This window comes from Palaemon carinicauda, chromosome 12 (genome assembly GCF_036898095.1).
Source record: "Palaemon carinicauda isolate YSFRI2023 chromosome 12, ASM3689809v2, whole genome shotgun sequence".
In the NCBI taxonomy this organism is placed as follows: Eukaryota; Metazoa; Arthropoda; class Malacostraca; order Decapoda; family Palaemonidae; genus Palaemon; species Palaemon carinicauda.
This window is the reverse complement of record NC_090736.1, coordinates 82,268,398-82,293,598: the sequence shown is the minus strand read 5'-3', so window position 1 is coordinate 82,293,598 and position 25,201 is coordinate 82,268,398. Positions and strand designations below refer to the sequence as shown.

Here is a 25,201-nt window from a genome sequence, read left to right as displayed (position 1 = left end):
TTCTCTTTAGGCTTACCAGTGATCTGACAGTGGTGACCGGAAGCAATGAACTCCTCTATGTCCTTTCTCATTTCTGGTCAATAAAAATCTTCAAACAACTTTTTGTAGGTTTTATTCACTCCAAGATGATATTCTGTAGAATGAGCGAGGTCAAGCAAGGGTTTCCTTAAGGGCTCTGGAAAAACAACCGGAAAACAGTCATGCCACGAGTTGGAGCTTTTGGAGACTTGTAATGGCGAAACTAAATATTTTTCTCCACATAAAAGTACAGAGTTTTAGGGTTGTCAGTAGGATCCACTACTTTATCCCAAAGTGCTTTCGAACTTTAATCCTTCTATTGGAGTACAGCAAACTGGTCCTAATTTATATCAACTAAATTCAGAGCCTCTGTTATTCTGTCATCCTTTACCTTGGGAGGAAAATTAGTGCTGGGCGTTTTACTAGATGATCTACTGATTACTTGGGAGATTTTACCTGGCTTTTTGGAGAGCTCCTCTTTGATTACTACCTCAGGTGTTGTTACAATCAATTTAGGTTCAAGTACAGAGGATCCTGCAATATCATTACCAATAATCATCTGAATAGGGTAACAAGGTAATGGTTTATCCAAGACAGCAACTTTTGCCTTACCTGTAAAATAAGGGCAAGCAATATCTACCTCAGCTTTGGGTAGATGAGTAGTTGTGGTTAGGTCACTTACTGCTATGTACTCTTCTGTGTATTTTAAGTTGTCTTGACTGGCAGCCGAAATTATTGTCTGAGATGAAGCAGAGTCTCTCAGAGCTGTGACAGATGAATCATTAAGTGAAGCCTCATATATGAATTCATTAAAGGGTTCCAGATCCTGTGAAGGAACAAAAGCATGACATGTCACTGCACCTTCAGTTTTCTTGGACTTACCATCAGTGCTTACCTCTGACCTCCGACATTTTGGACTGGGACAATTTTCTATGGAGTGTCCATCTTTCTTACAATAAGCACAACTAACCTGATGAGATTTAGGTGATAAGACAGTCTTTGAAGAATCTTTACTATTCTTGTGAATAAGATAATAGTGGTCAGCTAAGCTAGCTGCTTTTAGTACTTCAGTTTCACCTTTAAGATATTTCATTGTCTAGATACTAATCTCTCTCTCTCTCTCTCTCTCCCTCTCTATCTCTATCTCTCTCTCTCTCTCTCTCTCTCTCTCTCTCTCTCTCTCTCTCTCTCTCTCTCTCTCTCTCTCTCAATGGAGAATGAAAAAAACGTTATGATTACTTTTCCTTAACATCACCTTGATGAAATGACAATAAAAGAGAATTCTCCGGAAAAGATATGATTTATGTATTCCTGTTTTTACCATCGATGGCAAAAAAAAGGAAAGGTGAAACTTAATTTGTTAGACAGCCAAGTTTGGGAGTACTCCAAAGTACCACTTAGAAGTACAGAAGGCAGAAAGCTCTGTAGCAGGACCCTAATTAAGGATGCATAAAAAATACCTGATCTAAAATACGTCATGCAAAAGCCCATATTCATGTAATTTCAATTCTTCTATATGTCAGGACTCCCAAGGTAATCTTCACCTCAGTAATACTTTCAATTGTCCTTCACAGAATGATTAAATGATAAGGATGCAATGAAGAAGGGAAAAGGGGGCTCCTTTTTAAGAGAAACGCAACGAATGCTATATAGTGAGATTGATGTATTTGATACATTTTGTAATCTGATAAAAAGTCTACCCAAATACGAGACCCTCAATAATCATCAACAGTTTAATGTAGAGTTTGAGTATGTTCCAGTATCATCCAATCGTCGTCAAATCTGCCCATCTTTTTCTTTTCTATTTCATTAACAGCCAAACCAAATATGTATGGATAACCGAAGGGTTGAAGGATTTTTTGTTCGTCCATAAGTTGGAAAGTACATGAAGGGAATGATTCTACTGCAAAAGCATTTTAGTCAAAAACATCAATAAGTATTGAGTGTGACAAAATATTTTCGAAATACATTATCTAACTAAATGCCATTAAAGAATTGTGATGGGAAATATTTAGCGAAGTACTTGATATTTGTATAATTTCAAATAATTTTGAATATTTCTAGAAAGATTGGAATATTTTTAGGCCTGATTCCGATATGTTAGGTCAACAAAGACTGGTGTGTGCAAAACCATCAGCTTTAACTTAAAGAGCCAGCCATATTTTCTTTGAAAAAATAAATTAAAATAAAATTGCCAGCTCAATTTATCGGATATCCAAGAATTTCTTGGAAATCTAAAACTAATCATAGCCTTCACACTATACTCATCTGTAATAATAAAGTCGTTTCGGCTTCCTTTACGTATGTAGCTCAAACATCTTATTCTCAGCCAAAATAAATGAGCACTCATCATTATATTCAACCGCGGGTCCAAAATACAGTATGTCAGTAAAGCATTATCCGGCATAAGCAATAGCCCCTTCCCGGAAGCTCAGAATACATTAAAACTAACAAAGCAGACTTAGCTGACCGAAAAGCCACAGGTGCGTGATCTGTCCATCAAAATACAAAAAGGAGAGGAAGACAGAACATTCCAAATCACGCAAAATTACACTTTCGAGTAAACATGAAGGCTATTAAATAATTATTACGAATGGAAAACTAAAGCAGGCAACTCTCCTATATAATAGGAGGAAGTGTCTGGCTATATATATATATATATATATATATATATATATATATATATATATATATATATATATATATATATATATATATATATATATATATATGCACACACACACACACACATATATGTATATATATATATATATATATACATATATATATATATATATATATATATATATATATATATATATACATATATATATATATATATATATACATACATATATATATATATATATATATATATATATATATATATATATATATATATATACTGTATATTTATAAATATGTATTTATATATACATATATATATATATATATATATATATATATATATATATATATATATGTATATATATATATATATATATATATATATATAGAGAGAGAGAGAGAGAGAGAGAGAGAGAGAGAGAGAGAGAGAGAGAGAGAGAGAGAGAGAGAGAGAGAGAGAGATGGATAGATGGATACATATATATATGATAAATTTGCACATTTAGACGTGTTTTTCATATTAATATAAGCCATATATTTTTTATACATTAATGTCTGGATTCTCTTAACGACCTCGGGATCAGAGCCCCACGCAAAATCACACAAATACAAGAACTTGTGACCGGCCATGAGTCGAACCCTGGTCCTGCAAACTTGTATAGACAGTTAATTACCACTTGGCCATATATATATATATATATATATATATATATATATATATATATATATATATATATATATATATATATATGTATATATATATATATATATATATATATATATATATATATATATATATATATATATATATATATATATATATATATATCCGATCACGCTTAGTGGCACTGCCAGACATATGAATAATTGGTCTCTTTTCGTCTCTCAGGTAAGGTGAAGAATGGTCATACCTTGGGTAGAAGGCCCCCCCCCCCCCACCCCCCGAGGTACAATCACAAACTACAATTACCATGTTGTATCGGGTGCGAAGTCATTAATTTGTTCGTGAATATCTATCATTTTGACGGGTCTCGTACACTAGTATTTCTATAACCCTTTAAGGACCAAATAGCCCAAACGGGATCTTTAAAACAGCTACTTTTGGGTAGTCGTGGTGAACATGTTTATGCCTGTCTGAAATTGATGCTTTGGCAACTCATAGAGACACGCCTCTGCTCTTCGAATCAGCCAATCAGAAGCCGCCTGCCCTTCTCGCCAAGTCTGTAGCTCCTTCCAAAGACACCTCACTTGTGCTCCAGCCGCAAAAGTGTCAAGACCCGTCGCAGTAACGTCCACGTTTCCCCCCCCCCCCGACCTTCGTAATCATGGTAAGTACACAGTGACTGTAGGATAGTGAAGCCGAGTGATATGTTTACCTTTTGATGTGGGTTTCAATGGCTGTAGTGTTACTGACGTGTCATAGTGACTATCGGAAAAAGTATAGATCCCGCATGGGCAACCTCGGTCGAGTTTAGGCGGACCACGCTCATCCAATATGGGATCTATTGGACCGTAACGGTTCTACCGCGCACTAGGTTACGACGCACATCGTTTTTGCAATTTATTTTAGTGATTGTCTGAGACATTTGTGAATAGTTTTGACCATATTTGTAGAAATAATAGTGATGATTTAGATATGTTAGGCTCATGTGCATTCAAAATATTACCTTACAAGGGATTAAATTACTTTTTTGTTAGGCAGTTACATTTTTTTCATTACATGATTTTAATTTTTTTTTTTTTTGCAGTTTCGTGGCCATACGTTTTAGGGGCATCGCAACGCTGCATTGGAGACTCAGGAACGTACACCATGGGTTGCCCCTGACGATGCTGAAGGAAGTGATGTCGACGTGAGCCCTTTGGATGTCGACAGTGATGACGACGACCCTTCGTACGTTCCTGACGACGAAGGCCTTACTCTGGAGGATGCTTTTGACCCTCCCAATGCTAGAGGTTAGTATGAGAGAGAGAGAGAGAGAGAGAGAGAGAGAGAGAGAGAGAGAGAGAGAGAGAGAGAGAGAGAGATGGAGATGGAGATGGAGATGGAGAGAGAGAGAGAGAGAGAGAGAGAGAGAGAGAGAGAGAGAGAGAGAGAGAGAGAGATTTGTTTAAAAAAAAAATTTAAAAGCCTAGTTGTTACAATGGTTGCTCTTTAAATTTGTTTTCATTGTGTTGCTCTTTAAATTTTTGTAAACAATAAGTATTTTTTAAACTTATTTGTGTACTTGCATACTCACTGACATACACATGCACACACATGCATACTCACTGACATACACATGCACACACATTCATACTCACTGACATACACATGCACACACATGCATACTCACTGACATACACAAGCACACACATGCTTACTCACTGACATACACATGCACACACATTCATACTCACTGACATACACATGCACACACATGCATACTCACTGACATACACATGCACACACATGTATGCACACACACCAGCACACACGGTTCATTTACTGTTTCACTTATTTATTCTTGTTTCAGGTCGCAGGGTCAATGTTGTTGTCCCTCAGGAGATGCCTGTGGAAGAGGAAGGTGAAGGTGAGGTTAACCCTAAGAGGCCTCGTGTTGGTGAATGGAAGAAGGACGACATTGACATCCAACCCCTGCCCGACTTCATTCATCCACAGCCGGACTTCTTGAGGGAACCTTATGAGTATTTCTCTCAGTTCTTCACAGCTGAATTGAGGGATCACATCGTTTTCCAGTCCAACCTGTACTCAAGACAGAAGGATGTAGGCAGTAACTTCCACATATCAGAAGAGGATGTCATGGTTTTCCTTGGCCTCATCATATACATGGGCCTGGTTCCTCTCCCTAGCATCGTCGACTTCTGGGCCGTGAAGACCAGGATTCCTCAGGTTGCAGACTTCATGTCCAGGAACCGCTTCAAGGCCATTCGATCATCACTTCACTTCAACGACAATGACCAGGCAGCAGGCTCCCAAGATCGGTTCTTCAAGGTGAGAGTCCCCTTCAGCAAGGTCACCAGAGAGTTCCTGAAAGTTCCCGAGACTCCTATCCATTCCATTGATGAAGTGATGGTTGCCTACAAGGGCACAAGGGCTGGTAACCTTCGCCAGTATGTAGCCAAGAAGCCTGACAAGTGGGGCTACAAGTTGTTCTGCCGCTCCAGCGTGGATGGATTTGTGCATGATATTCTTATGTACCAAGGGGAGACAACCTTTGTGAGCCACCCTACTCAGCTGTCTGAAGAGGAGAATGCCATGTCTGTCACTTCCAAGTTTGTTGTCTCCCTTGTTAAGACCATCAAGGACCCAAGTCACGCAGCAGTGTATGCAGACAACTACTTCACCAGTATAGGGTTGGCTAAGTACCTGAGATCGAAGTATGGATGCCGGTATGTGGGAACTGCCAGGGAAAACCGAGTTGGACATCCTCCCCTGAAGTCTGTGAAGGAGATGAGCAAGAAGACGACGCAAAGGGGCACACTGGACTACGTCTCTTCTGATGGCATCCTCGTTGCAAGATGGAAGGACAACAGCGTCGTGACAATCTTGTCCACTGATGTCGGTGTCAACCCCATGGGAACAGTGGAGCGGTACGACAGGGCACAGAAGAAGAAGGTTCCCATTCCTTGTCCATCTGCCATCCAGATGTACAACAACCGCATGGGTGGCATCGACAAAAGTGACATGTTGACACACCTCTACAAGACCCCCTTCAGAGCAAAGAGGTACTACATGAGGCTCTTTGCTTACCTCCTGGACCTGATCATCTGCAACGCTTGGATTCTGTACAAGAGGGATTGCTTGGCTTTGCAGACGAACCCAAAGCCCCTCAAGGACTTCCGACTGGATATCTCCAATTGGCTGAGAAGTTTCAAGACATCAAACTTCAGGATTACTAGAAATTCTCTTGGCACCAGGGATGTCCCTTTGCCCAAAAGGGGCCAACGGGCAGTTTTGCCAAGTATAGAGTCACGCCAGGATGCCACTGCCCTACACATGCCAAAGCATGTCACCATGAGGCAGACCTGCAAGTTCTGTTCAACTGCAGGCCACATCCACAGGTCTCGCTGGATGTGTGAGGAGTGCAAGGTGGCCCTTTGCCTCACTGAAAATCGTAATTGTTTTGCTTTGTTTCATAAGATTTCCAAGTAATTTTTGTTTTTGCTCTTTTTCAATAGATTTTAAAGTAAGTTTTATAATGTTTCTATTTTATCAATGATGAGTAAGGTTTATTATATTTTTTGCATTTTCAGAGTATTTTTGTATTTTTATAGTATTTTTGTATTTATTGAATATTGTATTTTCTTGTATTTATAACGTATTTCTTATTTAATTAAATTGTTAAGCCATATATGTGTTTCTGTTATACATTGGCACTATAAAAAAACTTTCTGTTATACATTAGAACTAAAAAAACAATGTTGGGCGAAACTTCAAAATCTGTGCCGTTATGGTCCAATAGATCCCATATGGGATGAGCGTGGTCCGCGTAAACTCGCCCAAGGTACCCAAATGGGATACTTCATTGCATGCAATTATTTCGGTAATTTGGAAAATTTTTTAAAAGTACACAAGAATAAAAAGGTCTTGTATTTTCTAATACTACAACATACTAAAAGGAATTTTAAAGTTTCCCATAAAACCTAGGGTGGACCTTAAAGGGATAATCATAACCATACAAGTTAACCCTATTGATTTTAACCCAGCATTTCCACTGTCATTTTGACTTGAAGTTAAATTATGTGTGAAACCTACCATTAGGTTTAGATTCTCTCTTCCTCAACCGAGTCCTAGGTTTAGATTTTGTTAACCCCAACCTATACCTATAGGGCTGTAAGCGCAAGAGCTCGTGTCACATGCATGGTGGGATAACCTAAAAATAAATAAGTTCATGGTTAAATTCTATCAACCCTCGCCCACTTGGAAATAATTTTTTTTAAAACCAACCTACGCCTCATATGTAGTAGGTTTTTCAGGGCACCAACCACCCGTTGAGTTACTACTGCTAGACTTATTGGGTACTTTGACAGATCAGACATTACTACAGTGGACCCCTCTCTCTGGGTACAGCTATTTTTTCCTTTGCCAACACTTACACCGAATAGTCTTTCCACATTCTCCTCTGTCCTCATGCACCAGATGGCAATGAGATTATCAAACAATTCTTCTTAGCTCAAGGGGTTAACCCCTGCACTGAAATTATTCAGTGGCTCCTTTCCTCTTGATAAGGGTAAAAGAGAGACTTCAGCTATGGTAAGCAGCTCTTTTAGGAGATGACTCCAAAATAAGACCATTGTTCTCTAGACATGAGTAGTGTCATAGCTTCTGTGCCATAGTCACCCACTGCTTGGGGTAGAGTTCTCTTGCTTGAATGTACACCAAGGTACACTATTCTTGTTTAGTTGAAGTTTTTATATTTTATATATGAAAGATCTATTTTAAAGAGGTTACTGTTTATTCCAATTGTTTAATACTTTATTGTAGGTTATTTATTTTTTTAACTCCTTTCGTCAATAGGCTATTTTCCCTGTCAGAGCCCTTGGGCTTATAATACCCTGCTCTTACAGGTATAGGTGTAGCTTAGATAGTAAAAATAATAATAATAATAATAATAATAATAATAATAATAATAATAATAATAATAATAATAATAGTGTTAGACTCTCTAAACCCGAAAATATTTCTCTGGTTGAATTCTCATAACCCCAAGCTATGCATAGGGTTAAATTTTCTCAATACAAATTCGCTCCTACGGTTCGATTCTGACAGTACTCAGAATTTTCGTCCACGGACAGTTGGTCCCTAGGTGATTGGTCTCCTGACAGTTATATGAAAATTTATATTATTAATAGTTAAGTAGGTAATTACTTAGGAAAAAAGGTATTAACAGGGAATTTATAATGTTAACAGTCAACCAGGTAATTACTTCAGTGTTAGTCATGTTCATTCATCAAAGAATTTGTAAGAGTGAAGAGATTCAAACTTTAAAGGACTGCTTTTTTTTCTGAAGGTAAGACTTCATGAATATAATGTTAATTTCCTCATATTTTCGTGTTCATTAATAAAATCATGAAATTATATACAGCTTTACATTAGGTAAATTTATATATATATATATATATATATATATATATATATATATATATATATATATATATATATATATATATATATATATTTATATATATATATATATATATATATATATATATATATATATATGTGTGTATATAATTTTTGTTGCATGGAGTTTGTTACTATACGTGGTGGAATGGGTACCGTGTGTGAAACACACACGTTTGTACGCGGTAACGATATCTTCTATTTTATTGTATATCTTGCTCTACACCTCACTGTTAACAGAACCTGTTTAAGCTTGTATTTCCATGAATTATTTTGTTTGAATTATTACAACCTTCTTGTCCTTAACCTGTTGTATATAAACTCGCTATCTGTTTAAATAAAGTTAGTTGCATTCACCTCACCTCCCAGTTACAACCTAATGGCTCAATCTCACATTAGTGACCCCAGAGTGAGCAGCTTCCTCCCGCTTTCCCTATCACTGCCATGTCTTACTGTTTGATGATGCTGCTCTCAGACTCTGACTCTCCTATCAATGCCACTCCCATGAAACTACCGCCCTTCACCAGTATGTTACCATTCGCTTAGTTTCAGCTTGCAGAGGTCCAATTCCGCATCTAAGGTGGGACTCACTCAAGTACCAAACCAGACTATGTTTTCGCAGCAATCCCTGAGGATACATTCCCGGAAATCTCCAAATAACTTCGCGACAAAGGAGACACCCCAATAGCATATGACGCCCTAAAAACAGACCTGCTGGAGCAAAACTCGCCATTGCCAAAGCCCCATATAGCCAAAATTTTCAAGCTCTCTCAACAACCAGTGTGGAACCAAAAGACTATGCTCACCCTAAGGGAAATGACCAGTATCGCTCGCCTACAGCCTGCCGCAGACAGCTACCCCTTGTGAGATGAACCCATTGCGTGCCCTTTGGGTAAGAGACTTGCCCAAACATGTACACACTGCCATAACTGATGTCGACATTTTGCCCATGAAGGACCTAATGACCAAAGTCAATGCCCTTATGGGAAGCTACTTCCCTACTTTCAAGACCTCCATCAATTCTGCCACTCCTGACAAAGAAGAAAACTATTCAACATCAACTGAAGCTGATATGAATTCGGCAGGACAAAGAAGCCTATCCCATGACTTGCCATAGTAGCGACAAAGCCGCCCACCACCCACCGCTTGCTCACTCACCAACCAACGACCTCTACAGACACTTACTGATGCCCATCGGCCGCAGTTATGCTATTACCACTAAGGATTCAAGGCTTATGTGAAGAAATTTGCGAGTGGTTGTAAGTGACCAAAAAACGTGTAAGTAGCCCATCATTTATGGCGGTGGCTTCCCCTGTCACTAATTGTCCCTTTATACATGATGTAGGTATAGGCGTGTGATTCTTGGTAGACAGGGGTACTCTCAAGGACACGATATAGTCTGTTTAAGTCTGCCGACGTCCGTCTGGTAACTGACAACGGATTTGCGATACCCACCTACAGTTTTGAAAACCTCACATTATTGTTTGGAAGAGCCAAATATAATTAGAACTTTCTTGTTGATAACGTGACATTGCCAATCCTTGCTGCGGATTTCCTCTCCTATTTCGACCTCATGGTTGATGTCACTCACTGACGGTTAGCCAACGCAGACTCTTACTCGTCAACACTTCTTCAACTCTCCCCCTAAATCCATCGCTCTCCACATCAGCGCACCAATGGATGCCTATGCCGCCCTCCTCATGTTGTACCAGTAAGTTTTCCATACAAAACTTTGCCAAATGCCCACGGTTTCCACAAAACATGGTATTCATTACCGTATCAAGACAACATGGGTTCCTGTGTTCGCCGGATTCAGGCATCTGGCACCAGATCATTTGGCAGCCACTAAACAGAAGTTTGCAGAAATGGAAGAAATGGGCCTTTGCCAAAAGGTCTCAAACCTATGGTCGTCCACTTACACACCCCCCTGAAGAAACATGACTCTCTGCACCTGTGTGGGGATTACAGGAATCTGGACATGCAGACAGAACCGGATCATTATCCCTTCCCAAACATTGCCGATGTGACCTATATGAACAAAGCAAAGGTTTTCTCCATGCTCGACCTCCTGAAGGGATATCATCAGGTACCCTTGAACCAAAAAACATCCCTAAGATTGCTATCACCACCTCTTCAGTACGTATACCTTCAATTACTCCTGGCTTGGCCTTCACAATGCTAGGGCAACTTTTCAATACCTTCTGGATCGCATCTTGGGTGACCTACACATCTGTGTACATTACGTGGATGACATACTTGTGTTCTCTTCCTACAAAAAGGATCGTGGTCAATAACCTTAGATGTCAGGATGCCAGAAAACCTCAAATCAATCAATCAATAAATCCTCACAAGAAGAACACCTACAACAGAATGACCTTTTAGTCTGGTACAAGTGTACCTTCAGCGCCAATGAAGTATCGTTTTTAAGGCAGCGCATGACTCCTGATTGAGTCCACATCCTCCCTAAGAAGGTAGTAGCCGTTCAAAATTTCCCCAAGCCCTCAACCTTCAAAGCACTGTAAGAACTCATGGGCACAATCAACTATTAATACCCTTTTCTTCCAGCACTTCCCCTTCTATAAGCCTTCCTTAAGGGCAATCCAAAAGACCTTAAGTGGGGTCCCCCCAAAAAGCAGCCTTCTGTAACACAAAGGATGCCCTATTAACTGCTGCTCCTCTCTTTCCCGTGCCACATGCCCCTCTCCTTCCCTCCACCAATGCCAGTGACATCACTATTGGTGCAATACTCGAGCAGGTGATTAACGGCTTGCCCCTCCCATTGGCCTTCTTCAGTAGAAAACTGTCCAAGGTAGAATCCAGTTACTCTACCTTCAACTGCGAATTGCTGATGGTGCATTTGGCTGTCCGTCACTTTCCCAACTTCTTGAAATGTACGTCCTTCATCATTTGCATGGACCATATGCCTCTGGTGTACACTTTCACTCAATATTATGAAGCCTGGTCCACTTGTCAACACCGACATCTCTCCACCATGACTGACAATTGCACCTATCAAGACATCCCAGGGAAAATTAATCCTGTTGCCAATGCCCTGCCAAGAAACACATTGGCTCCTATTCACCTGGGTTTGGATTGCAACACCTTGGCAGATGCCCAACGAGTAGATCCAGAGTACCAAGCATGCAGGAGACGACTCCATCCCCAGCCTCCTCTGTGACATCAGTATAGGTAGATCACGACCATGGATACCTGCTCCCATGCGCCGGCAGGTGTTTGATTTCACTTCATGGCCTTTTACATCCCTCTCGCTGATCTACTGCATAGCTACTGAAGACAAAGTTCATTAGGCAGGGCATAACTAAGGATGCTAATGATTGGATCTGTGCCTGTACTTCCTGCCAGACTTCAAAAGTACATCGACACATGGATTCAAGAGTGAGCACCTTTCCTTAACCTAGGCGTCACTTTGCTCACATTCACGTCCCTTAACCCCATAACAAGGACATTGTTACCTGTTTATCATCATTGACTGCTCCGCTCACTGGCCTGAAGCCATTCCCTTGAAAACTGCAACGTCTGCCTCATGTAAATCTGCCTTACTCTCAAGGTGGATAGTGTGATTTGGTATCCCTAAACAAATTACTTCTGGAAGGGGCACATTTTCACCTCTCAACTGTGGAGATTAGAGAATCTCCTGGGAATACCCCAAAATCAAACAACCTTCTACCACGCTGCTGCTAACAGAATGATTGAACATTTTCATCGCACCTCAGAGCAGCTTTGATGTCCCGCTGCAAGGACTCCAATTGGTTTACTCAGCTTCCTTGGGTCCTCCTGGGAATAAGAACCACTTCTAAAGACACTCTGGAAGTTTTGGCAGCTAAAAGTGTATGGCGACCTGTTGGTCGTCCGAGCTCAATTGTTTCCCTCTGCAACCTCCTCCAACAATCTCCAGTGTCTACGTCACATTGTGGGAAAATTTACTCCATGCTGCCACACTTACAAGATCCCAGCTAAGCAGCACATACCGATAGATTTACACTCTGCAATGAACGTTTTCCTGTGCAAAATAGCGTCTTATCTGTAATTTGATGAAGAAAAAAAAATGCATTTATATTAATTGAATTACAAAAATATTGTAAAATTTATCTGATACATTAGTATTATGGTGATAAATCTAGCAGATGAAAAAAGCTGCATAAGTATTGAACAGCGGATTAAGGAAAAACTAGCAACATGTGAACATTCCTACTACTCGATTTGAAAAGAAGTTAAAGGATGATCTTGATTTTACCTCTAAATGAACCTGTGTGTGGTGCCACTGATCAATTCAGCGATCGTAACAAGAATAACTACACACTAAATCTTGGCAAACGTAATCAATTCCATAACTACCACGGGATTCTCAGTTACCTCTCTAAGCCTGCAATTCCCCTAGACATTTTCAGCAACTTGCTTTGAAGTGCTTCTATACCAATAATATTTTTCTACATTAGCTTGTGAATTTAAATGAAATAGCCGTAAATGTATAGGAGACATTAAGATGACAAGGTTATATATATATATATATATATATATATATATATATATATATATATATATATATATATATATATATATATATGTATATATATATATATATATATATATATATATATATATATATATATATATATATATATATATATATATATATATATATACATATATATATATATATATATATATATATATATATATATATATATATATATATATATATATATATATATATATATATATATATATATATATATATGTATATATGATGTGTGTTTGTATATATATATATATATATATATATATATATATATATATATATATATATATGTGTGTATATATATATATATATATATATATATATATATATATATATATATATATATATATATATATATATATATATATATATGTATATATATATTGTGGAGGATTTATTTTATTTTAATTTATTTTTTCTTTTGCCAAATCCAGAGAGAGAGAGAGAGAGAGAGAGAGAGAGAGAGAGAGAGAGAGAGAGAGAGAGAGAGAGAGAGAGAATTTCATTTGCTTTAGTTTTGCTAAATCGCGCGAGAGTGTGTGTTTGTGTGTTTGTGTGTGTGTTTGTGTGTTTGTGTGTTTGTGTCCGCGGTGCGCGCCGAAGAGCAAGTGGTAGTTAGAGAATGATTGTTTGTGGTGAGAAAGACTGTTGGTACAAATGAGGTTGTTTGTTTACATTTTGTAGTTAGGTTACGACAGTGGTGAATGTTTCGGAGCGAATGCTTTTTTTATTTGACTGCAGCTTGAAACAGTTCGTTTGTGAATGCTGGATTATATTTTATATCATTTTTTCGACCAGCGAGAAAGTGTTTATATATTTCAAAAGCCGTGATTCCTCCTTTGGGGAGAAGATTTATGTGAATTTGATTGTTGACGACCTGGCTTGTTTAAGGAAATTGATACGACTGCTCTTGGGATTGATCGCTTGTTGATGACCTGGATTGCGTTAATGAACCTGATTTGATTGTTCTTGTGCTATAAAATTATGACGATGATGATGATGATAGTGCTGATATAGACTGCCAATCAAGTGATGCAGGTGTAGTAGATTGCCACAAAATTATCTGTCTGCCACCGATTGTTGCGTCTGCCAGAGTTGTGGCATTGGCCTGGAAGGACTGTTGGCCCTTGTGTGGACAAAGAGGTCCACACATAAACAAATATTGGGTTTGGTGTGCGGGTAATTTTAAGTTTGTTAGGGTTTTTACATGAATGGTGTTAGGTTTTTTTTGGTATATTTATTAAGCTAATGATTTGTTTTAAGTGTAATTATTTTGGTTGTGGATGGTTGTTATGTTAAGCTTATTTTGAATGCAGAATTTTTTGGTTTTAGTTTTAAGAAATATAGTTGTAAGGTTATGTTTTGTTTATTTCGTCCTTTTTGTCTAAGAGTCTGGTTGTAGATTACGTAAGGGGAAAGTTTGTTTTGTGGAGACCATTGTCAGTAAGTGTGATTCAGGGTGTGGGGGTTGTCCTTGCAACATCCCGCCACATTATTTTGGCGCCCGAACAGGGACTGCCGAGGTGGGATTGAAGCTAGACTCTTGGACAAAGGACTGCATTTGGATATGAAATTAGATTAAGGTTGATGAAAATGGAAGAGCAGAACAAGTTACTGAAGGAGGAATTGCGGCTGAGTAAGGAGCGTTAGGAGAAATTGTTGCAAGAAAATAAGTGGTTAAGGTGTGAGAATGAGGAGATGCATAAGAAACTGAGGGAAATTCAGGGAACTGTAGAGAGAGTGGAAGAGGGTGTTGAGATGAGGATGCGAGAGAATGAAGAACGGACGGAGAAACGAATGGAAGATATGATGGGGCAAGTAATGGGGATGATGAAAACTATAATGGGTGAAGGTGCAGTCGGAGGAGTGTCCTCAGTTTCGGGTAATGGGTTGATAGTGGATGAGAAGGCTAAGGTTAGTGATAATGGGAAAGGAAGTGATAGTGATAGTATTAGTAATAGTGATAGTGAGATTGAAGATAAGGGAATTAGGCATAGTAAGGATGAACAAAAATGTAATAGGAAGAATAAGAAAGGTAAAAGTGATGTAAAGAAAGAGAAGAAAAAGTGTCAGGATGATAGCAAGGATGATCGTGAATGGGTGAAAGTGGTAAGTAAGAAAAAGGGTAAGAAGGGAATGGTTAAGGATAGGAATTTAAGTGTGGAAGTGGATTCATTATATTCAAATGAGGAAGAAGGTAACAAGGGAGTAGACAGTGATGATAGCAGTGAGAATGAACGTGATGTGTGTAAGACTGTGTTTATGAGAGAGGTACCTCGGTGTGAAAGGTTCAATGAGCATAGCAGTAGGGATGTATATGATTTTTTCAAGAAGTATGAGAGGTATTGTCAGGATAAGTATGGTGATAGTAAAAGAGTTTGGTCTAGGGAGTTAGGAGAATATTTGACTGGGTATTTGTTGACGATGTATGGAGTGATAATGAGTGTAGGGGACGTTGATTATGAAAGTGTGAAAAAGAGAATAATTGAGCAGGTAAAGCGTATGAAAGGGAGTGTTAAGTATAAGCGTAAGAATGATTTTGATGAAGCACGGATGAATGCCGGAGAAGCGATATCGATGTATGTATGTAGGTTGGAAACTTTAGCTAGGAAGAAGTATGGGGATGAAGGTATAAATAAGAATAAGGAGTTAATGAAGAAGTTTTTGGCTACTGTACCCGAGAATGTGGCTGAGTTTGTTAATTTGAAACGTAAGGAGAAAATGAGGTGGACGAAAGAAAGATTGACATGGGATGATATTTTAGAGATAGTTGAGGATTACGAGTTGGATAGATGTATGAAAGAAAGTAAATCTGTGAGTGTAAGAACTGGAATGTAGGAAAGTGTGCCAGAATTTGTTAGTTTTAGAGATGCTGTTATGAGAGGACCGATGAGGGTAGCTGATAGTGTAGTACAGTAGATAGGAGTGTTAGGGCGAGTAATGTGGGAATACCTGTAAGGACAAATGAAGGGTTTAGGCAAGGGAATCAGGTTTGGAGGGATAGGAGTGCTAGTGCGCCGCAAGGTAGGTCAGGTAGTTGTATCCGTGAAGAGAAGTGTTATAGATGTGGGAAAGTAGGACATAAGAAGAATGAATGTAGATGGGCTCTAGGTGCTTGTTTTGGATGTGGTGAGGTAGGGCATAGAATTAGTGAGTGCAAGAAAGAGAAAGGGATAAAATGTTATCAGTGTGGTATGACTGGGCACACATCGAGTGGATGTCGGAGTAATCGTACAAATGTGATTTGCGGTAATTGTGGTAAGGATGGTCATTATGCTAGAATGTGCACTGAATGTGTACTGAATGTGGTGCAGATGGGCATGTAGCTAGGGTATGTAGGAAGAAGGGAGTAAATCAGCCAGGATGTTCGGGAAACTAGAGTGTAAGAGGGTTCAGCTGGGTGAGTCCTCGAGTGTGTGCGGAGTGAATGTGATGCATGTTCGTGAAGGTTTACTACATGAAGACGTGATGGGCGAAAGAGCTTATGACTGCATGAGTGCAAAAGTAAATTTTAATGGAATAGAGCTAGTTGGTCTGATTGATACTGGTTGTGGTGTCAATTTAATGTTTAGGAATGCATACGATAAGGTAAGGGATGTGTGTGAATTTAGGGGGTGTAAAGGTGAAGTGAAAGGTATCGGTAATTTAAGTATGTCTGTGGAAGGAAAGTTACGTGAAAATGTTATGATTGGGGGGCTGATGATGGAAGGTAATGATTTTTATGTGGTTGAAGGAGTAAATGACAAATACGATGTGTTGTTAGGTTATAACTTCTTGAAAAAATGCGGTATGATTGTACATCCTAGTGTAAATATGATAGAGATGAAAGTTAAGGGTAATTTTTGTGGGGAATTTTATTTGATTGAAGATGGTAGTGTATGTACGAAGGTATGGAAAGGTGTGCCGTTAATAGCAAAAGAAGGTGTTAAATTGTCAAAAGATGCGAGTGAGGTTGTCAGTGTAAAAGTTGCATGGCCGAATAGTCTGGGAATTGCCAATAGTGACAATTGTGAATATGTAGTGGAGGGTTCGGAAGCAAGTAATTTGGTGAAAGCAAGTGTGCATGTGTATGATGGTATTTTGAATTTGCAGGAGCCGAAGGTGTATGTGAGCTTGTTGCCGACTGTAAGGAGGAAGAGAATACGGGGTATACGTGAGGGTGATTGCATGGGATGTATGTATACGTTGGTCAATGTAGAGGATGAAAGGTATGTTAAATTGAGACGTGTTATGACGGGTAAGATAAAGCAGGATGACGATTGGGACTATGAAAGTTTGAAAGAAAGAATTAATGTAGATGAGAATAAAAGTGAGGGAGAAAAGGAACAATTGTATAGGATGTTATGGGATAGACGGAGAGTTTTGAGTTGCGGTGACGAGGATTGTGGGGGATCAAAGCTGCCTGAATTTAAGATAGTTCTTAGTAATGATACCCCCATATATCAGCGTCCCCGACATTTTTCTCCGCCTATTGCCAGAGAAATAGAAGAGCAGTGCCAGGAGTTAGAGCAAATGGGTGTAATAGAAAGGAGTGAGAGTGCCTGGAATAGCCCTATTGTACCTGTAAGAAAGCCGGATGGAAGTTTACGTATGTGTATAGATTATAGGAAGGTGAATGAAGTAACTGTTAAAGAACGTTTTCCGATGAATGTAGTGTCTGACTGTGTGTATAAGATGCATGGTATGAAAGTTTTTACAAAGTTAGATTTAGTTAGGGGCTATTACCAGATGCCTCTGGCAGAGGGGAGCAGGCCCATTACGGCATTTTCAAGTAGAATTTGTCATTATCAGTTTAAAAGATTAAGTTTTGGCCTTGCTAATGCGCCTGCTGCCTTCCAGAGGGCGATGAATGTAGTTTTGGCTGGGTTTGATAGACAGAAGGTGACTGTTTTTATTGATGATATTTTGATTGCTAGTGAGACTGTTGAGGAACACATGCAGTTGCTTGAAGCAGTATTAGAACGGTTGATAGAAGTTGGTGTGAAAGTTAAGCTTGAAAAGTGTACATGGTTGGCCGGGGAGGTGGAATTTCTTAGGCATGTGGTGAGTGAATCGGGTATAAGGAAGAGTGAAAAGTTTGTGAGTAAGGTGAGAGAGTTTCCACGTCCCCATACGGTGCGTGAGTTGAGAGGTTTTTTGGGTTAATTGAATTTGGTCGGAAGTTTGTCAGAGATTGTTCGGGAATAGGGAAGCCTTTGAATGAGTGGACAGGTAAGAGAAATAGTACGAGACTGAAATGGGATGAGCGTATGATTGAAGCATTTGAAAACTTGAAAGTAGAGGCTGCGAGAGACGTCACTTTGGCTTTTCCCGATTATAGTGAACATGCGAGTATGCTAGAGTTATATACGGATGCTAGGGGGAATATGGGTGGTTGCTTGGTTCAAATGCAAAGAATAAACGGAGATGAACAGTTGAGAGTGATAGCGTATGTAAGTAAAGCATTTAGTAAGGCTGAGCGAAAGTATTCTACGATTGAAAGGGAGTTGGCTGCGATAAGGTTTTGCGTGAAAGCGTTGAAGGTATTTTTGTATGGTGTGAAATTTATTGTGCGTACTGACCATCAGCCCCTAGTGTACATGATTAGGAAAGAGTCTGTGAATGCTAGAGTTGCGAGGACAATAGAAGATTTGAATGAATTTGACTTTAAGCTAGAATATGTACCTGGGAGTAAGAACGTGATAGCAGATGCGATGTCAAAAATGCATGGTAAGATAGAAGAGAGTAGCGAGAATGATAGTAATTTTGAAAGGTTGCCGGAAGATTTAATGGTGGTACAAAGTTTTGAAGGGGATGACATGGTGTATAAATGTATTTTGTGTGGGTTAAATAAGGTTAAATTGAAGGGTTTGAATAGGGATATACCTGCTAGTATAGATGAGCTTAGAATGAGTGTTAGGAATGAAGTATCGAAAGAAATGGCATATAAGGAGGAGGATAGTATGCTTGAGGGTGAATTGTTATCAAAAGTATTGTTGGTAGTAAGTATGTTATATGGTGTCACTGTTTATTTGTATTTTGGGTGGAATCGTCCGATGCAGTACCGAGCAAATGAAGAGATTGAAAGGGAGTATATATTGAGGTTACAATGTAATGAAAGATGTTGCAAGTTGTTGAGTAAGAAGGAGGATTGTCCGAGTGATTTGAATCAGAGTGGTATGAGCATAGAAGATAGCGAAGATGACCATGGGTGTGATAAGGATGACCCTATTGATAGGAGAGTAAAAATTTGTATGCATGGTGTAAAAGGAAGAATGATGACGTATGTGGGTATAAAGGAAAATGAATACTGTAGTTTAATTGATACGGGTGAGCAAGTGTCATTAGAGAATATGTCTGTTATCAAGGAAATAGAGCGGTACAATTGGGAAGTGAAACGGCTATGTACGAGTGTGAGAATTCATGGGATAGGTAAAGGAAGTTTGCTAGTTTGAGAAGAAGTGCGTTTGAAAGTAAAACTGGGAAGTATGGAGGTGGAACATAATTTTATTGTAATGGGAGATAATGAGATGCCTAGTTGTTTTTTGATAGGAATTGACTTTTTAAGATTGCATGATTTATCAGTTGATATTGGTAGTGGTTTGCTTCTGAAGAATGGATGTGAAGTAGTTGTGATAGGAGATAATAGTGTATTTATGGTGAATTTTGTTGGCATGGTTGATATTACGAGGAGTGAGGATGATCTACTGACTAAAGAGGAGGTGGAAGAAATGCACGATGAATGTGAGGAAATTAAAAGGTTACGTGAATGTATGTTGAATAGTATTGAGGTAGAAGAATGGCCGTTTGATTTAGAGGTGTATAAGAAAGTTAGTAAGAGACTTATTGTGTGTAAGAATATTGTTTATTTTCTACATAAAGGAATGGATGAAGATATTTATGTTCCTGTGTTTCCAATGCATGCAGCAGTAAGTATGTGTATGTTAGTGCATGACAGATATGGGCATATGGGTAAGAATAAATTGTGGGAATGCATGCGTGAGAGATTGTTTACACCTGGGTTGAGTCAGATATGTAAGGATGTAGCGACTACGTGTGAAGATTGCCAGAAAGGGAAGTATCAGAGAGTGCATGCTAATCCGCCTGTTTTGAGATTACGTATGAAAGAACCATTTGAGATGTTTGTGATTGATTGTGTTTCGTTGCCTGTGACTGCGAGAAGACATGTGGGAATGATTGTTATGGTTGATCACATGAGTAAATTTATCTATGCAATACCCATCAAGGATAAACGGAGTGAGACTGTTGCAAGAATGGTTGGTCAAGTGATGTTGCCGATGTGTGTGTGTAAGCCTGTGAGAATGTTAAGTGATAATGGCCCTGAGTTTGTTGGATGGGAGTTTGAGAAGATGTTAAGAGAATGGGGTATTGAACATGTGTATTCGACTCCTTATATGCCAAGTGCGAATGGGTTGGCTGAAAGGACTGTAAGAACATTAACTGAAATTTTGCGAATGATGAGTACATGTGATAATGATTGGGATTTGTATGTTGGTAGAGCGTTATGGGCTTACAATGCAACAGTGCGTAAGAGTACGGGTATGTCTCCATGTAAGTTTGTGTTAAATTTTGAAAAGATAATAAGACCGAGGTTGGGTGTGTCGGAGGATGATAGAGATGTGTGGAGGAAAGCAAATAAGAGGTTTGAAAGCTTTAAAGTTGGTGAGAGAGTGATGAAAGAAGTAATTGAAAAGGGTAGAATGAATGTAAATAAGGTGCGTGATAAATTTGAAGGTCCCTATGAGGTGTTAGAAGTTGGTTCGAGTGGATTAAGTTACGTTTTGGGTAAGTTGTGTGTGGGTGGTATTGTGGAAAAAATTAGGGCCCACCACAACCAGTTGCGTAAATGGAAAGAGGTACCTGAGTATATCCAAGAGAATGGGATGAGTAAATGGTTGAAAAGGAACAAGGGTGAACCTAGTATGTATGAGGACTTAGGTATGGAAGGTAAACAGTTGGTGTTAGTAGAATATAAGAAAAGGAAGAATACAAGAGCTTTAAGTAAAGATGAAAGAAGGGGAAATTTTATAAGTAAAAGTGAGAATAGAAATAAGTATGACAAGGGTGTAAATGTGCAAGTGTGTATGGAAGATAAATGTGTTAAAACAGATGAATCATGGCTGAGTATGAATGATACCTATAGTGTGTGTGGCTTTTCCTTAGATGATGTAAAAGAAAGGATGACGAATGCGAGAGTGAGAGATAGGAGAATGATTAGTAGCATGAATGAATCTTTTACTAAAGTTGAGAATGTTTTTGATGAAATGGATGACCTGTTTACAGAAATGAGTGTAATTATAGGGCCAGATGAGAACGAGGTAGATATGATTGTACATGATATATTAGATGATAGGGATTTAGATAGGAATAGTGTTAATGTAGCGAATGATTGTGATAAGGAAGAAGTGAATGAGAGAGTATATGGAGGCCCAGTTACTCGGAGTAGAGGTCCCGTTCCCGACTGCGACTGGGTTATGAAAAAAATAATGTAAGTGTTGTGTGAGAAGGATTTGGCAAAGTAAGGGGGGAGGAATGTGGAGGATTTATTTTATTTTAATTTATTTTTTCTTTTGCCAAATCCAGAGAGAGAGAGAGAGAGAGAGAGAGAGAGAGAGAGAGAGAGAGAGAGAGAGAGAGAGAGAGAGAGAGAGAGAGAGAGAGAATTTCATTTGCTTTAGTTTTGCTAAATCGCGCGAGAGTGTGTGTTTGTGTGTTTGTGTGTGTGTTTGTGTGTTTGTGTGTTTGTGTCCGCGGTGCGCGCCGAAGAGCAAGTGGTAGTTAGAGAATGATTGTTTGTGGTGAGAAAGACTGTTGGTACAAATGAGGTTGTTTGTTTACATTTTGTAGTTAGGTTACGACAGTGGTGAATGTTTTGGAGCGAATGCTTTTTTTATTTGACTGCAGCTTGAGACAGTTCGTTTGTGAATGCTGGATTATATTTTATATCATTTTTTCGACCAGCGAGAAAGTGTTTATATATTTCATAAGCCGTGATTCCTCCTTTGGGGAGAAGATTTATGTGAATTTGATTGTTGACGACCTGGCTTGTTTAAGGAAATTGATACGACTGCTCTTGGGATTGATCGCTTGTTGATGACCTGGATTGCGTTAATGAACCTGATTTGATTGTTCTTGTGCTATAAAATTATGACGATGATGATGATGATAGTGCTGATATAGACTGCCAATCAAGTGATGCAGGTGTAGTAGATTGCCACAAAATTATCTGTCTGCCACCGATTGTTGCGTCTGCCAGAGTTGTGGCATTGGCCTGGAAGGACTGTTGGCCCTTGTGTGGACAAAGAGGTCCACACATAAACAAATATTGGGTTTGGTGTGCGGATAATTTCAAGTTTGTTAGGGTTTTTACATGAATGGTGTTAGGTTTTTTTTTTGGTATATTTATTAAGCTAATGATTTGTTTTAAGTGTAATTATTTTGGTTGTGGATGGTTGTTATGTTAAGCTTATTTTGAATGCAGAATTTTTTGGTTTTAGTTTTAAGAAATATAGTTGTAAGGTTATGTTTTGTTTATTTCGTCCTTTTTGTCTAAGAGTCTGGTTGTAGATTACGTAAGGGGAAAGTTTGTTTTGTGGAGACCATTGTCAGTAAGTGTGATTCAGGGTGTGGGGGTTGTCCTTGCAACATCCCGCCACATTATTTTGGAGCCCGAACAGGGACTGCCGAGGTGGGATTGAACCTAGACTCTTGGACAAAGGACTGCATTTGGATATGAAATTAGATTAAGGTTGTTGAAAATGGAAGAGCAGAACAAGTTACTGAAGGAGGAATTGCGGCTGAGTAAGGAGCGTGAGGAGAAATTGTTGCAAGAGAATAAGTGGTTAAGGTGTGAGAATGAGGAGATGCATAAGAAACTGAGGGAAATTCAGGGAACTGTAGAGAGAGTGGAAGAGGGTGTTGAGATGAGGATGCGAGAAAATGAAGAACGGACGGAGAAACGAATGGAAGATATGATGGGGCAAGTAATGGGGATGATGAAAACTATATATATATATATATATATATATATATATATATATATATATATATATATATATATATATATATATATATATATATATATATATATATATATATTTAATTACCATCGTCAAAGAAGTTGGAAGGAGGTTATGTTTTCGCAATAATTTGAGTGTTTGTTTTTAGAGAGCTTCCTGACTACAATTTTAATCGTAGAGTAATGAAACTTGCATGGATTACCTTATGTTATAAGCTGTTATTTTTTAAATTTGGGCAGGTTAAGGTCACGGTCAAGCAAAATGTCCAATTCCCGTAATCAGCCATAAGTTTGGCTATTGTTGCCACAGAGCGGAGGAGGTATGCGCTCTACTGATGACCCTTTAATTTTAAGCATGTTTTAATGTAACTGACGGCAAGACTCCAGCAGAACAGCATCTACTGTCAGTAACGATGACATGAGAATCGTGGAAACATGTTTCAGAAGTGTTATAGAGAGAGAGAGAGAGAGAGAGAGAGAGAGAGAGAGAGAGAGAGAGAGAGAGAGAGAGAGAGAGAGAGAGAGAGAGAAGGCTCTGTATGTGGATCTCCAGCGTTCGTTTGTCTTACTTATGATGGTTATGTATGAAAATGTTTGTTCTCGTTTAGTGTTTCTGGCACCTCTTACTAGTGCTCCTTAGCGCTTCAGACAAACAATTTATTCCTGTTGAAACCTTCACAGCACCAAGGAAGTAAATTAGTGTGAGAATGGTGATATCACTATATTTTAGTGTATGTGTTATTTGTGCATTCTGTTTTCTTATATATTCCTTGTTATGCTAATTCTCCGAGTATGTTTAATTTAAGAAGCAGTTCTGCTACTGAATCAGTTATGATAATGCCCTCTTGATTTCAGGATCAGATTAGCCTACTCTTTTACTTCATTTAACTTTTTGTGTATGAAAATCCATGCCAATTGATAAATGTTAAGGTCAAAGGCCAAGGTCAAGGTCGAGCAAAATGTTGGTAGATAAGCTGCCGCGGAGGAGGTCTGCGCTCTACTGACTGCCAATCTAGCTTTTAGCATATAACATATATAAAGGACAAAGGCCTCAGACTTGTCCTTCTAATCCCACCTCTTAATGGCCTTTCTATGGCTCGCATCCATGTTTTTGTTGTAGTTGTTGTTATTTGCTAAGCTACAGATCATAGCTGGAAAAGATGGGTGCTATAAGCACAAGGGCTCCAACAGGGGAAATAGCCCAGTGAGAAAAGGAAATAAATAAACTGTAAGAAAAGTTATTAACAATTAATTTTTTTTTTAAGAATAGTAACACTAGAATAAATCTTTCATATGTAAACTATGAAAACTTTACAGAAATAAGAAAAAGACAAACAATATAGAACAGTGAGCCCGAGTGAACCCCCAAGCAAGAGAACGCTAACCCAAGACAGTGGAAGACCAAGGTACAGAGACTATGGCACTACTCCAGACTAGAGAACAATGGTGTGATTTTGGAGTGGCCTTCTCTTAGAAGAGCTGCTTAACATGGCTAAAGAATCCCTTCTACCCTTACCAAGAGGAAAGTGGCCACTGAACAATTACAGTGCAGTAGTTAACCCCTTGTCTCTCAATATCTATTCCAATCAGTATTCTTGCCACAGAGCACCAAGTTGTGAATGGCTATGTTCTAAGGCTTTTGTAAGGTTTCAAGTTTCTGATGCATAACTTAATACTGGTAAGACCATCTGATTGAATACATTGTTTTAGAGAAATGGACATACATACATACATACATATATATATATATATATATATATATATATATATATATATATATATATATATATATATATATATATATATATATATATATATATATATGTATATATATACTTCATAGACATCATCCCTCCCCCAAGCATTTTTACCT

General features: G+C 38.6%; 1 protein-coding gene across 1 annotated transcript; it reads left to right on the top strand.

Annotated features, from left to right (window-relative positions):
* Nucleotides 1-4,421: 4,421 nt before the first annotated feature.
* LOC137650589 (piggyBac transposable element-derived protein 3-like) lies at nt 4,422-6,998 on the top strand. Its single transcript, XM_068383797.1, has 2 exons — nt 4,422-4,599; nt 5,160-6,998. Exon 2 carries the CDS (start codon nt 5,192-5,194, stop codon nt 6,797-6,799), a length of 1,608 nt encoding a protein of 535 aa, XP_068239898.1. The 5' UTR covers nt 4,422-4,599; nt 5,160-5,191; the 3' UTR covers nt 6,800-6,998.
* Nucleotides 6,999-25,201: the final 18,203 nt, after the last annotated feature.